General features: G+C 38.2%; 2 protein-coding genes across 3 annotated transcripts in view; one reads left to right on the top strand and one right to left on the bottom strand.

Annotated features, from left to right (window-relative positions):
* The first annotated feature begins 844 nt into the window (after nt 1–844).
* Nucleotides 845–7196, top strand: SRP14 (signal recognition particle 14kDa (homologous Alu RNA binding protein)). The gene is made up of 5 exons (XM_004687925.2): nt 845–954; nt 1103–1175; nt 1687–1799; nt 6334–6366; nt 6821–7196. The coding sequence occupies exons 1-5, from the start codon at nt 931–933 to the stop codon at nt 6908–6910; spliced, it is 333 nt and encodes a 110-aa protein (XP_004687982.1). The 5' UTR covers nt 845–930; the 3' UTR covers nt 6911–7196.
* A 98-nt stretch (nt 7197–7294) lies between these two features.
* EIF2AK4 (eukaryotic translation initiation factor 2 alpha kinase 4) overlaps nt 7295–14844 on the bottom strand; it is a 95597-nt gene continuing 88047 nt past the window's right edge. For both annotated transcript variants that reach the window (XM_004687926.2, XM_012728659.1), the window contains 6 exons: nt 12329–12387; nt 11410–11507; nt 10168–10236; nt 9665–9709; nt 8448–8566; nt 7295–7904 (listed from right to left, as the gene is read on the bottom strand). In XM_004687926.2, the coding sequence (XP_004687983.1) occupies nt 7847–7904; nt 8448–8566; nt 9665–9709; nt 10168–10236; nt 11410–11507; nt 12329–12387 (448 nt within the window). In that variant the 3' untranslated portion in view covers nt 7295–7846. The remainder of the gene's footprint in view (nt 7905–8447; nt 8567–9664; nt 9710–10167; nt 10237–11409; nt 11508–12328; nt 12388–14844) is intronic.

A 14844-nucleotide genomic window follows, 5' to 3' on the forward strand; every position in this document is an offset into this window, starting at 1 on the left:
AGAAACAGTCTGTCCTCAGATCTTTAGGTTTCTACTCAAAATTCTCCTTAGAGAATTTTGCAGTCTCCAACTGCAACTTAAAATAATCTCCTGTCATTCTCTTTTGTATGATCCTGTTTGGTCATCTTTGCAGCACTCATTATAAGAAGCTATACTTCTCTCCTGTTTATTTCCTCCCTACTCCTTTAATCTAAGCATGTCTTGTAACCCCGTATCCCCAACAATAATGCTTGACAAAGGCAAGTAAAACCACCTTGCATGATTGACTGCTTGACTTTCCATAGGCCTTGGGTTCTAGTTGGCCAGTGGAAGAACAGTATCTAGAAGTCAGGTCTCCCGAGTGAATCCACAAGTGAAACTAAGAACTACCCTGGCCCTCTTGCTAGGGGTCGGTAGGGACTCAGGTCTGAGAAGAGGGACTGTGGTGGGAATTTATAACTAGGACAAAAATGAAAACAACAATGGTAATAAAAACCACGCAAGCATTTAACACTTTTTGAGAACCGTCTATATGGGGCAAGAATACTAGGTGTTTAGTATGAATTCATTTACTCATCACAGCCACACTGTGAAGTGGGTACTGTTATTCTCACTTTAAGAATGAGTAAAATTGAGTCACTGTACTGTTAGGTGACATGCGCAACGTTTAGCCAAATATACACAACTATAGGTTACTATCAAATCGTTCTCGCCCTCTCACTTCCTCATACCGGAATGAGACTTCTTTAGCGACATTCTTGGACAGCACAAAAGCTCTCTATCTCCCCGCCCAGGAGGGGGCGCGCCAGGGTGCAGGCGCAGGGCGTGCGGGGTTTAGGGATTGGTGGAAAAGAAAGAAACCTAAAGCGGAAGTCCCGCCCATTCTGGACGAAACTTCCTGCCTCAACTGCTAGGGGCTTAAGCTGACTGAGCGGAACCAGCCGCGCGATAATGGTGCTGCTGGAGAGCGAGCAGGTATTGCCAGAACTCGCCAGCCAAGGGGAGGGTACTGTTCGGGGCTTAGCGCGGGACTTCAGTCTCCCACTGTGGGAGGCATTGGGATTTGAAACGGTGGGGCGGGGATTTGAGGCTTCTTAACGGGGCAGGGCTTGTTGTGTTCTAGTTCCTGTCTGAGCTGACCAGGCTTTTCCAGAAGTGCCGGATGTCGGGCAGCGTTTTCATCACCTTAAAGAAGTGTAAGCAACGGTCGACGCTGGAAGGACTCTGGGAGGCCCAGCAAAGTCCCGGCCCAGTTGCCAGTATCTGGGAGGAACGGGTGGAGTCTGACTCCGGTGCCGCGGCTCCCCCCACTGCACTCCCTCCGCGGCTTACTGGTTTCATTGAGGACTGAGGGACTGGAGAATGTTGATTCTGGCGGGTGCCGTCCCCCAACGTTTAGCCGTTGGAACCAGTTCCGCATACACGGGGCCCCAAGCATGTCAGGATTTTTATTCTTGTCAGCGTTCCAATCCCACCATGTGGGAGATTTATCTTATCTTCCCCGATATTTCAGTGTTCCGGTCTTGGATATGTGGAGTAGCTTCCTGAGGTTTGGCCAAACCATGTGTGATGAGGTTAATTAAGAGTAGTGGAGGTGGATAAGCTACCCACATCATATCCCTTCTCTACTTATTTTGTGTACCTGTCAACAACGTCTGTGACTGTGTTCACCAGGACTGTGTTCACCAGGATGTATTTTTCATGCAGATGATGGTCGAACAAAACCTATTCCAAGGAAAGGTTCTGTGGAGGGGTTTGAGCCCTCTGACAACAAGTGTCTGTTAAGAGCTACCGATGGAAAAAAGAAGATCAGCACTGTGGTAAGTTGGATTTCTAACTCTAGAACTAAGCATGGGGCACATGTGAACCACCTCCCCCAATTATTGAGAAATAACTGATAGAATTGTTGTTGAAGTTTAAGGAGTACATAATGACTTGATTTGTACGTGAGATGATTACCACAGTAAATTCAACTGTCTCCCCATAGATACAGTAAAAAAGAAAAAATTCCTGCCCTCCCTGGTGGCGCTGAGGGCAGAACAGCACTTTGAAGCTGTCAGCAGCCACCACAGCATGAGTTTGGCCAAGGAGGTGACAAGGAGGTGCTGCTCCCCTCAGCAGTGTATTTTAGTAGATCACCGGTTCTGCTCCCCACCTTGTCTCTGGTTAATCCTCTTATCTTCCATACCTCTGGCCCTTATCCCAGTTCTTGTATGCATAAATAAATCTTTAAAAAAAAAAAGAAAAAATTCTTCTGATGAAAACTCTTAAGACTTGCTCTCTTAACTTTATTGTATATAATACAGCAGAGTTAGCTATAGTCACTATTCCTAATACCTATATTATAGTTGGATTTGTGCCTTTGATCACATTTTTCCTATTTCTTCCCTGTCCATCCTCCATTTCTAGTTAACCTCCTGTGAATTTGAGTTTATTTTGCTTTGCTTTTAGATTCCGCATATAAGTGAGATCATACAGTATTTATTTGTCTTATTTCAGTAGCATAATAGCCTGAAGGTCTACCCATGTTGCCAAAAAATGATAGGGCTTCCTTGTTTTTAGCTGAAGTGTCCTGTTGTATGTGTGTGTATATGTATTGGTGTATTTATGTGTAAATACACACAAATAGACCACAACTTTATCGTCTGTACATGCACACTTAGGTTTTTTTTCAAGATTTTACTATTGTAAATAATGCTGCAAACATAGGTGTGCAGGTTTTAGTAGAGTTAATATTTTTAGTTTGCTCTGGGTATATTCCCAAAAGTGTGTCATATGGCAGTTGTAGCTTGAGTTTTTTGAGGAGTCTTCAGACTGTTTTCCATGATGGCTGTACCAGTTTACAGTACTACCAACAGTACAAAAGACTTCCCATTCTTTCACATCACTGACAGTGATGTTAGATTTTTTAGTTCTTGATGATGGCTAATCTTAATAGGTGTTAGGTGATACCTCATAATAGTTTTATTTTATTTTTTTTTTTAAGATTTATTTACTTGTACATACAAGAGCTGGGGTGTTTGCCAGAGGGGTGTGTGGATTCATCAGAAACAGAGTGGGGAGCAGAACAGGATGATCTATTGAAATTTATTGCTGAGGGGAGCAGCAGGTGAGACAGGAGAGTTCTGCTTCTCTAACTCCCTGGCTGGAGATTGAACTTTTGCTGCAGTGGTTGGTGATAGCTTGATAGCACTGAGACTTAAACCCCTGTGTCACCAAGGAGGTCCTAGTTTCAGGTCTTACACTTAAATTTTTAATTCATTTTGAGTTTTTATGGGTAGTCTTAGATTGAGTTCAGTTACATGTATATTTTAGCACTATTTATTGAGTTTTCTCCACTGAATATTATTGGTTCTCTTGTTAAAAAAGTTTTACTGTATATGCTTGGGCTTATTTGTGAAATCTTAATACTGTTCAATTGGTTTATTTGTTTTTAATGCCAGTACAATGCTGTTTTGATCACTGTAAGTGCTATGACTTGAAATCAGGAATGTGATGCTTACTGTTTTGTTCTTTCTCAGGACAGCTTTTAGCTTTTCAGGTCTCTTTTTGTGGTTCCATATAAGATTTAAGAATTTTTTTTCTATTTTTGTAAAATATGATGAGAATTGAATCTATAGATGCCTTGTGGTAGTATTAACATTTTAAGCCATGAATCTGGGATGCCTTTCCATTATGCCACCAGGAAGTCTCTAGACTAACAGTTTTGAGTTGAATTTTTATATATAAAATTGTTATTTGCAAATAGAGACAGTTTTACTTCTTTCATTCCACTTCTGATACTTTTCTTTTTCTTGCCCACTTGTTTTAGCTAGGACATTCAGTAGTGCTTGCAAGGCATGGAGAGTGGGCACCCTTGTCTTGTTTTGATGTTAATGGAAAACCTTTCAACATTTCACCATTGAGTATGTTGTTAGCTGTGTGCTGTCCTATATGGCAACATTGTGTTGGAATATGTTCTTTCTGTGTCTAGTATGTTAAGAATGGATGTTAGATTCTGTTATAAGTTTTTTCTGCATCAGTTTGCATATGCTGAATCCTTGCATCTCAGGAATAGATTTCACTTGATAGTATGAAAAAGTCTTAATGTGTCACTGAACTTGATTTGCTCGTATTTTAATAGGTAATTGTTGGCTATTCATTATGAATTTTGGACTGTAGTTTCCTTTTCCATATTTTTCAGTCAGGATAATGCTGAATTTGGGACACTTTTCTCTTTTCTTTTTTTAGAAGAGTAAGGAGAATTGGTGTTAATTCTTTAAATGTTTGGTAAACTACACCAGCAAATCCATCTGGTCCTGGACTTTTCTTTGTTGGGAGATTTTTGATTACTGATTTAATTTCCTTACTAACAATTGGTCTATTTAGATTTTGTAATTCTTCCTGATTCAGCCTTGGTAAATTGTATGTTTCTAAGAATTTTTCCATTTTTTTCTGGTTTATCCAGTGATCCTTTGAATTTTTGTAGTGTCAGTTATAATGTCTCCTTTTTCATTTATAACTTTGTTGATTTGGATACTTTTGTCTGTTTTTTGCTTAACATAGCTTTTGCTTTGTTGTTTGTGTGTTTTAAGATTTATTTATTTGTTATTTTTGCATAGAAGAACTGAAGTATAGACCAGAGGTGTAGGGGTGAGAGGGTTCACCAGAGAGTGGGGTGCAGAGCAGGTGGATTTAGTGAAATACATTGCTATGGGGAGCAGCAGGTGAAAACAGGAGAGGTCTGTTGTACCATAAGGGTCAGTTCCCTTTCTGGGGATTAAACTCAGACAGGTCATGAGGGTGATAGTACTGTGAGACTAACCCCTACACCACCAGGGAAGCCCAGTTAAACTATCTTTTTTTATCTGTTTTTCTGTCTCATTTCTATTCTAATCTTTGTATTATCCCCATTCTTCTGCTGACTTTCGGCTCAGTTTGTTCTTTTTCTATTACTTTAAGGTACAGCATTAGGATATTTGGGATCTTTCTTGCTTCTTAAAGTAGGTGTTTATTGCTTAGAGCTGTTGTTGTTTTCTTAAGTTCTAGTATGCTGTGTTTCCATTATCCTGTCTCAAGAAATTTTTTGTATTTTCTCTTTAATTTCTTTGATCCACTGGATCAAGAGATGAATGAGGTGGGTTTTTTGTTTGTTTTTTGGTGGAGATAAAATTAACATTGGCCCTTAATCTTTTTTTTTAAGATTTATTTTTTGTTTATCGATGGATACAAGAACTGGGGTACAGGCCAGAGGTGCAGGGGATGAGAGGATTTCCTGAGACAGGGTGGGGAGCAGAACAGGTGGATCCATCGACATACACTGCTGAGGGGAGAGTGGGGAGACAGGAGAGGTCTGTTGTGCCTTGTGGGCAAGTACTTCCCCTGGCTGGGGATCAAAACCCTGCCTCAGTGGTTGGTGACAGCTTGAGAGTACTGATTTTTACCCCTGTGCCACTAGGGTGGCGCAGGGTCCTTACTCTTTTTTTAAAAAAAAAAATTATTTTATTATTATTTTTTATAATATGTTTATTTGTACATCATTTTGTACGTTTTCTTTTTTCATCTCAATTGTAATGCAGGGTCTTACTCTTAATGGCACTGTAGGAGGCAATTAGCATATTTGATTCATTTCCCTTTACTGTGCTGGATTTTCAAAGAAGTTTCTTGGTAGTACATGATGCTTTTATTTTTTAAAGATTTATTTATTTGTACATACAGAACTGGGGTACAGGCCAGGGGCTCAGGGGTGGTGAGAGGCTTCACCAGAGACAGAGTGGGGAGCAGAACAGGCAGATCGAGGAAGTACACTGCTGAGGGGAGCAGCGGGCAGGTCAGGAGAGGTCTGCCAAGCCATGTGGTCACCTCCGGGGCAGGCAGGAATCGAACTTATGAGGAAGTGGCTTTAGTTTCTCAGTGCAGTGCTTTAACCCGCTGCACCACCAGGGAGGGCCTGATGCTTTTACTTTTTAAGCTAATATTCTGACATATTTGTGATTCATGTAGCAAACACGGGTTGGTACTTAAGAGAGTCGGACTCTTTGATATCTCTCAGAACCTAGGGAAATAACCTCATTGCCATATGTGAGAGATTTCTGTAAAGCTGAGAAACAGCTGCTTCTTGGAGCCCACTTCCGGCTTCTTTTCCATCGTGGTGCCATTTCTCATGTGGAAAGAACTACTTTACTTGTTCATCAAGCAGAGGAAAATGCAGTATAAAAGTAGCCTTTTGTGGATCATGATCTCTGAAATTGGGAAGAAATACATTGTTGTTGTGAGGCTTTTGAGTTATCATCTGGATACAGAGGTATCATCTGGAGGCAGAGGATTCCTATATGGGTAATAAAGGTTGAACTCTTTTTCTCCCCCCTTTTCCAGGTGAGCTCCAAAGAAGTGAATAGGTTTCAGATGGTGAGTTTCTAATGTTTTCTATGTTCCTATTCTTAGGACAGGAGTTAACAATATTGAACTCTAGGTTGACATTGATACTTAGGTTCACTGCTCTCCTATGTTTTACCAACATTTTGTAAGTAAAAGTTGATTAATATTTTTAGTTTTCTCAGTTAGTCATCTTAGGCTTCATAGATGCTCTACCTATAGTAGAGTTTAACAGAAAGTTGCCTGCAATTTTCCCAATTGCTTATTTTAATACCTGCAACTTACTGGAAGGTTATATGTTTGGAAGTTATTGTACTGGGAGTGTTTTCCTTTTATGGCCTTTCAAGCATCGCATGGACTTCTATTTTTTTTATCAGGTAGGCGTTCAGATTTTGGCTACCCTAAATCTACTATGGAAACATGTTTTATGGGGCAGTACCCCATGAATTGGCGGCTTTCCATTAAGGCTGTGCTCTGTGTCTTTTAGGCTTATTCAAACCTTTTGAGAGCTAACATGGATGGTCTGAAGAAGAGGGACAAAAAGAGCAAGAGCAAGAAGACCAAAGCAGCACAGTGAAGGGCAGCCCGCTTCCAGCTCTCACCAGTTAACCACTGAATTGCCGTTTTCCTTTTGGCCACAAAGCTAGATCGCTGGTCCCCCCAAGTAACTATCCTCATGTGAAATAAGAGTTATTCTGGATGAAAGAAGGCTTCTGTGTTTACAGGATAGTTGTAAGAAGCCACTTTATTGTAGTTGGCTAACTTATCTCTTTTGCATGATTGTAAATTCCTAGATTATAGTTTAAAGTTTCTTTAGCCATCCATGTAAAGAGCATTGTCATCATTAAACCTGTTTATCAACACCGAGCATCTCTTTGTTCTTTTCCCCATCTCAAATTAATCATTTCTGGCAATGACTACTAATTTTGGACTGATGAGATCCTGAACAAGCTTTAGCCTGATCTTCTCTAGGGCATTGGAACTGAAACTTGACAATTTTATAAAAAGTTGAAGTATCTCTTGGATATTCTGCCCCAGTGAAATGGCTGTATAATTTTATTACCATAGTCCTTTAGCACCTTGAATTTCTCATAACCAAATATGAGTATTTGCTTTTTTAAACTAATTTAGGATGTGCATATTTAAAAATCCTTGAGAATAAAGATTCCAAGTTAATGGTGATACTTGGTTTCTTTATACCTTTATTTTGGATATTGTCCTGTGTTTAGGCACTAGGGTTAAGGAAAGAACAAGACTATTTTCTTGTGTTCCAGATTCATAAAACCTATAGCGTTAATAAATAATGCAATTAAAAGGCAGGAGATATATGGAAGCATTTATTATTTTAAAAAGATAAATTTACAATGTACTATACATGAAAAAAATGACAAACTCTGTTCTTCAACTCTGAAGAACAGTTTCTTAGAATGTAAAGTTAATTTAAAAATTACAATGAATGTACACTTTATAATATCAGCTTCTGTCCAAACAATGTAAGGACAGTTCTTTAGGATTAAAATAAGATTCTGTAGTAGTCATCTCTGTAGCTGTACAGGAACAGCACAGACACCCTGCAAAAGAGAAACAGTTGGCATGGGTGAAGAATTGAGTTTATGAAAGTTAGTTTTAGAACATTTAACTATTGGAACTTTGTTTACAATCAAAAACAAGTGAAAGACTACTTACTAACATAGATGTTTTAGAGAAGTGGTAACTAATTGCTAGGAGTCGATGTACAAGGCTCTCCATAAAGAGACCACTATTCACCTCACAGGCTTTGTTGTCTTTTTACAGTAGCTTTACAGCAGATGATAACATGAAAGATTGGCATTCTGATATGAGGACATAAAGATAATCATGTCTTCTTTCATTTAAACATTTCTAGAAGTGAGTGTCTGGGCAAATAAAATTATAATTTGGAAAGCTTCTGTAACTGTTTTGTTCCTGACAAGCTCATGGCTGGGTCACAATCCTGAGCAAGATTTACTGGTTGCCAATGCAGTTTTAACTTAAATAGCTTATTAGCCAAACCTTACCAAGAAAAATATGTGTCATTCTAAAACTCTTGCCTGAATTTTAATCCATGTGAAACCAATGCCTAATTGATAACTTACTTTTTTTCTACTTTGATGTTATAAATTTCGTCACAGACTGACTTGAGGTATCGTTGCTTTGGCAGGCGTGAAAGCAGCTGCTTCACAGTTGTGTTAAATGCCTGTTCGTCAGCATCCCACTAGGAAAAAAGCAAATAAGCCTTAACAGCAGGTACTAGGCTTTATTAACTCTCTTTGGTCACATAATGAAATGTCAGTGCTTTCCTCCCCCCTTCAAAATGTGAAAAGAAATAAGAATGCAGAGAGATTGCTGGGGTTCTTCCTTTGAAGTGCTGGTTTTCTTTAAAACAGAACTACCTCATCAGAACCTGATTAACAATGCTGCAGCGCCAGGATGCTAATGTGGCTTTGAACCAGTTATTTCTGCCTCTTGTTTACTCTGTGCAATCTGGAGAGGCTACTCTGGTATGTACCCATTTGCATGGATCACAAAGCAGTAAATTTTGAGAACAGTGGTATGTACTTATAAGCCCACAACAGAAAATGTGGTATGAAATGTTCAGGAGCAAAGTTCAATTTTTCATTTAAACTGACTGAAAACTATAGGTAGGCAAATATTGGTAGGACATACTGCAAAAAGCCCTTGTAGCTTGGATAGTTAAGCCTTAATGGCAAAGGTAACAATTCAAACCTTAAAAAAGTTCTTGCTAGGTTATTCAATAATATGTACCCATTATTTAAAAAAAGCATAGGAAAAGTCTAAACTAATTTTAACACAAAGGCCTTTTATACAATTCTAATTATACAAGTGTGTTTCTTTAACTGGGATGGTTGGTTTGAGGCAGAATAGGACAGGACAGGGCCTAAGAACATACTCCACTAGTTTGCCTACTTCAGGCCCTGAGCCTGCTACTTATTAATTGGGTGACTGGGTAATATATTCAGTCTCTGCTTTCATTATCTGTAAAATAGGCTTAATAATGGTCCCTTCTTGGGGTTGTTATAATTAAATGAGTTAATATTTGTAAAAGGCTCAGAACCAAGAACTCCAGAGCCTAAATAACACACAGTAAAAACATAGGTGTTTACTAATGTATCTCTAAAAAGTCACTAGAAAAGAATGATTTTATCTTGTCACATAAACAGAACAATGTTACTAAATTCTTGGCACTGCCAGAAACATTCTTCAGTATATTTGAGAAAATGCCATTTTAATACTCTGACAAATGAAAAGCAAATCTTTGGGGTTTTAAAGTGCAGAAGAGCTCATCTCTTACCTCTAATAATAAAAACTGTAAGATTGTTTCTTTGGGTAGATCCACCTGTTGATACACAGAAATGTATGTCACCTGTCAGGATTCTCAGGCAGCACATATTGGTTTGTGATTATTGTGTCACATTGGACGGAGCAAGCTAAATAGGGCTGGCAGGGTCTGGGCTGTTACTGTGCTATATAAAAGACTTAGTGATAAAAGACTTAGTGAACTGTGCAGAGGTGAAATACCAGCATTGGCAAACTCAAACTCCCAGTCCACATGCTACACCTAAACTTGTTCTTGGTTTGGTGAGGTAAAGGTACATCTTTCATTTAGAAAGATGAATTTTTTCATTTCCACCCTCCACTTTAAAGAAGAAAGCAGTAGAAACAAAAAACCTGTCAATTTTCTCTCCAGTTCTTTAAAAGATTTAGATTATACATGGCTAATATTAGTGACAAGCTTGAATTCTAATAATGGTTTTCTATACGGAATTATTGCTCTTTAAAATAATAGTCACTTACAGCCAAAATTTCAATTTCATTGCTTTTCTGATGCAGGTTGGCAAGGGAAGTCTGAAGTCGGGTTTGCACCTAGCAAGAAGAGAACATGTCAGAATTTAGAATGTGTCAAACCAGGTCACCTTTCTTAGTTTTATTTCCTGTTCTAGGAAGCAAACTAGCCTACAAAAGATTCTAAAGATCTCAGGATTTGCTCTTAATCCACCTCAAAATGTGTATCCTACTACGAGCTCAGGGGAAATGAGTTTATAGCCTATCTTACCCATTTAATAAGCCACCTACTATATTTCTTTATCACTTAAAGAAGAGCTCAGTGCAGTGATGAAGTGCAGCTGGAAGTGTATTATGAAGCTCAAAAGGGGGAGGTGACAGCAATGAAGTGACATGGCACTGAAATGCAGTGATGAAAGCAGTAAAATGATGTAACAAATGAGATTCTACCCAACATCCTGGGAAACAGTTATCAAAACTATTTTCATCTAATTTTATTTCTAAATAATGACCCACCTAACATTCACTCTTTCCCCAACCAAGGCCAGCAGACAGTGCTCTTCAGACAGTGCTCTTCAGCACTGTCTGGAGTGCCCTTCTGTCATCCTGGGCATACCCTAATCTGTCCCTCCACCAAATTTAATCCTTCTGGATGGCCTCCATGAAATTTTTTTTCTTAATTCATGTAAACACTGACTGCTCACTTCCCCTTATGTCTGTAGCACACAATACCATTTAATTCAGCATTCTCTTACATGTTTTTATTGTTTTCCAGCTAACTATACAATACTTATGCCTGTCAGGTTATAATAACTCTGAAGATTGGAACTGTGTCACTTGTTTTTTATATTTTCCACAGCACTCAGCATGCAATCAGACATACAGCAGATCCAAAAACACCCATGTGATGGGAAAGCCATTTAAGTACTGCAGTCTCTTCTGCTTTGTTATTTAAAACAAAGCAAACCCATCTGCCCCTAGAGCCAGGTCAAAGTTATTGTTTAGGTCCTGTAATTCTGATGATAGCTGCTTTTAGATGCTTTTAGGTGCACCTAGAATAAGCTGCTTTGGACACAGATGGTGCATAATTCTAGCATCAGAGAGATGCTTTGTGTGGACAAAAATTTCAGGAGCCACTCAGTTAAAAAAGTTAAGTGGAGAGAAATTTACTTTCAGGAAACTGTTCTTACATTTTTACTTTTCCTGTTTTCTTCCTCTTGCTAAGCTCACATTAAAATACAAAGGAAACTGTACCTGAGTTTCATACCGCTTCCTAACGCTGGCTGACAGCTTCTCTGGGGCGATTACACTCACAATGGGAACAACGGTTGCTCCATGGATTTCAAACAGACCTGAGACAGAGATATTTAGAATTTATGTTCTTATCTAAGACCCATTTTCTATAAAACACAGCAGAGACAGTGGAGATAATTAGAATTTACTTTAGTGTGATTCTAGGAGCTAGATTAGATCTGTGCTTTGCTAGGCTATGTTTAACCAGGAGGAGCCCCAAACCCCCAGCGCTCAGCAGTTTTGGTGCTGCTGTCAAGACCAGCAGACTGCTCAAGTGGAGGAGACAAAGGTATAGGGAGGCAAAATACGAATCTCCAAAACCTCAAATTTAATATCGCTCAAACTCGAATATACCTTTAAGTTTCTGAAATCTGATGATGGCAGAAAATCAAGGCTAATAGAAACAAACCCAGAAGATCCAATTCCATTAAAAGCCAGATATGTCTGGGGCCCTTGAGGAAGGCTGCTAGATATGATGAAACTAAAGGTGGAAGAACTACCACCACTGTTCCTTCTTGATCTTCAGAAAAACAAGTGTATGTAGTACCTTTCTCCCAAGGATTTAAAAATACTGTCTTCTGAAAGGGGAACTTTTTCACTACAATTACTCATATTTAAACCTATTCAAATAAACTTGAGTTGAAGGAAGCTAAAGCACAACATAGTAAGACACCAAAATCAGAAGACACCAAACTCCGTGTAGCTTTATCATCTCCTAGCTTGTGGATTTCAAAGCACAGACAGGGGTAAGTTCCATTTGGTATAATTTATACCGTATATGTTACTTGAAAAATTATTTCTGCTGCAACAAGGAATTAGATGCTTAGAGCAAACTTAAGTGACATAGGCATTAATAAGTTCAGATTATTAGTAATTATACCTGAAGCATTAGAAGATGATCCCTTCAGATTTTGCACTGCAAGATTATCGGAAGCTTCTCTAAAAACAAGCAAACAAAAAACAACTAGAAATCAGTAAGGCAAAAGCAACAAAGATAAGTTATAGTGAGCTACATTTATAGTGAGCCATTTTTTAAAATGAAATATAAAGATATTTAATAAATATTGAACATTAGAGGAAAAAACAAAAAATTGTACTTTTTATGCTTTTGATTAAGAGCAAGTAAATATGATAAAGGATGCCATTTCGTATTAACATATGCTTAAAGACAGCATTCTTCATTTCTTCAGCTGGGTCTGCAATCCTGGTTCAACATAAGAAGCTAATTCCAATGAAATATAATGGGTGTTCCTTCCGCTCCCCTCACAATAGGAGGAAACATTAGCTCCAGCAAGCCCCACCTTCATTATGGCAGCAAACTTGGCTATCACCCACAGGAGAACATCTCGTAAATAAGGAGATTTTTTCAAAGGCTATGAATGGATGTTCTTTTCAAAGACAGAATTAATTTATTGGCTTTGAGAGACACAATAGCACTCTATGGGAAAAGAGGGTAATAACCATTCACATTGAGGAAAGATTTTAAACCTTTCTCTGCTAAAACTAAATCCCACCTGTCCTTAAGTGTTTTAATAACATTCATCTGTGTTTGCTATTAATCATTTAACTATATATTTTTTTGTTTTCTAAGCCTCAGACTTTGAGTTGGATTGTAATTCTAATATCTGGGGACTTTAAGAACATTATATTCTTTCAGAAAAAGCCTGATGGTGAATTTTATTCAAACTGGGGGCAGATAGGAAGGGGCAGGGCCAGATAATTATTTGTTGGGATGGGGAGAGGGGGACAGTGGTGAGTATTGCGTATAGTGGGATGTTTAGCACTATCAATGGCCTGTACTAGATATCTATAAGCAAAAAATGTCCCCAAACATTGCCAAATGTCCCCTGACAGAAAACTGCTGTAGCTGAGAAATACCAATACAAGTTGAAAAGAGTAGGCTGTTTCATATTTTCTGTTTAGGAGCCTATTATAAGAGTTGCAAATATATAGACAAGCTTAAAGAAAATGAAAATCCTTTATAATCCCACTAAACAGAAATAACTGCAATTAAAAATTTGGTGTTATCACTTAAAACATTTTTCTATGTATTAGCTGTATGGCTTGGTTAAAAAAAAAAAAAACGGGATCATACTATACATCCTATTTGTAGATATCCTTCCATGACAATAAATTCAGCTTTAAATTTAAAGTCAGCATGTATTTCATTGGATTTACCATAATTCAGACAAGCTAGTGTGGTCCAGGAACACCTGGAGGTTCCTGACATCCTTTTACAGAAGTTCTGCAAAGACAAAACTATTTTCATAATCCTAAAACATTAAGCAAGACAAAACTATTTTCATAATCCTAAAACATTAACTATCCTTTTTGCTCTCATTTTTTCCTGAATATACAATCAGATTTCCCACAATCTATGGTATTACAACATATTGAATATAGAAGCAGATATGACTGACGGTTTCTTCTGTTAAGGCATTAAAGGGATCACAAAAAAATATATTAATGAGGGGCCTCCGTGGTGGCCCATTAGTCAAAGACAGCACTAACAAGCACTATCACCAGTAACTGCAGCACTGAATTCCACTGCAGCACGAGTTCTATTCCCAGCTGGCCAGGGAGCTACAAGGTGCAGCAGACATCTCCTGTCTCATCCACTGCTCCCCTTAGTAGTGTATTTCAGTAGATATGCCTTTCTGCTCCACACTCTGTCTCTGGTGAATCCTCTCAACCCCCCTCCACCTCTGGCCTACACCCCAGTTTCTATATGCATAAACAAATATAAAAAAAGAAAAGGTTTTTAAAAAAATGTGTTAATGATAACTGCAAAAATGAGAAACTGCCACTCTTGTTTCAGAAAATAAAGTTAGATCCAATTAAAAATAATTTTACTTAGGTTGGCATATCAAGAGTTTATTGTTGTTATTTTAAAATATTTTTATGCTTATGTTTACTTAACAATTATATAACCCACATAAACAAAGCTCTTTGTGGTTCTCAAATAATTTTTAAAGGTATAGAGGGGTTCTGCCTTGATATATATCCTTTTGTATCCATCCCTATGGAATGTTTTAATATATATTCCTGAAAGTGGACTTTTGGGGTCTATTTTTTATTTTTAGTTTAAGGCTTTACTTACTTTGTTAAACCCCTGTTCACATAATTGAACCAATTTACATTCCTATCTTGAGTATATGAGGTCTGTTCCCAGAACACATCAATCTTTTATACATTGACAAAATACTAGCAAAATTCACTGATTAACAGACTAAGATAAAGGCAGATAGATTTTGGCCCTCTAGGCTTTTCAATATGCTAAAATATTCTTTGGTATGTTATGATGAAAGTAGGACATAGCCAGTCTTACACAGGGGCTTAATGTCTGGGTTTTCAGAAGCAGCAGAATGGTTCATTGGAAATTACGCTGACCTACCT

Source organism: Condylura cristata, unplaced genomic scaffold, assembly GCF_000260355.1.
Source record: "Condylura cristata isolate star-nosed mole 26May11 unplaced genomic scaffold, ConCri1.0 scaffold00023, whole genome shotgun sequence".
In the NCBI taxonomy this organism is placed as follows: domain Eukaryota; kingdom Metazoa; phylum Chordata; class Mammalia; order Eulipotyphla; family Talpidae; genus Condylura; species Condylura cristata.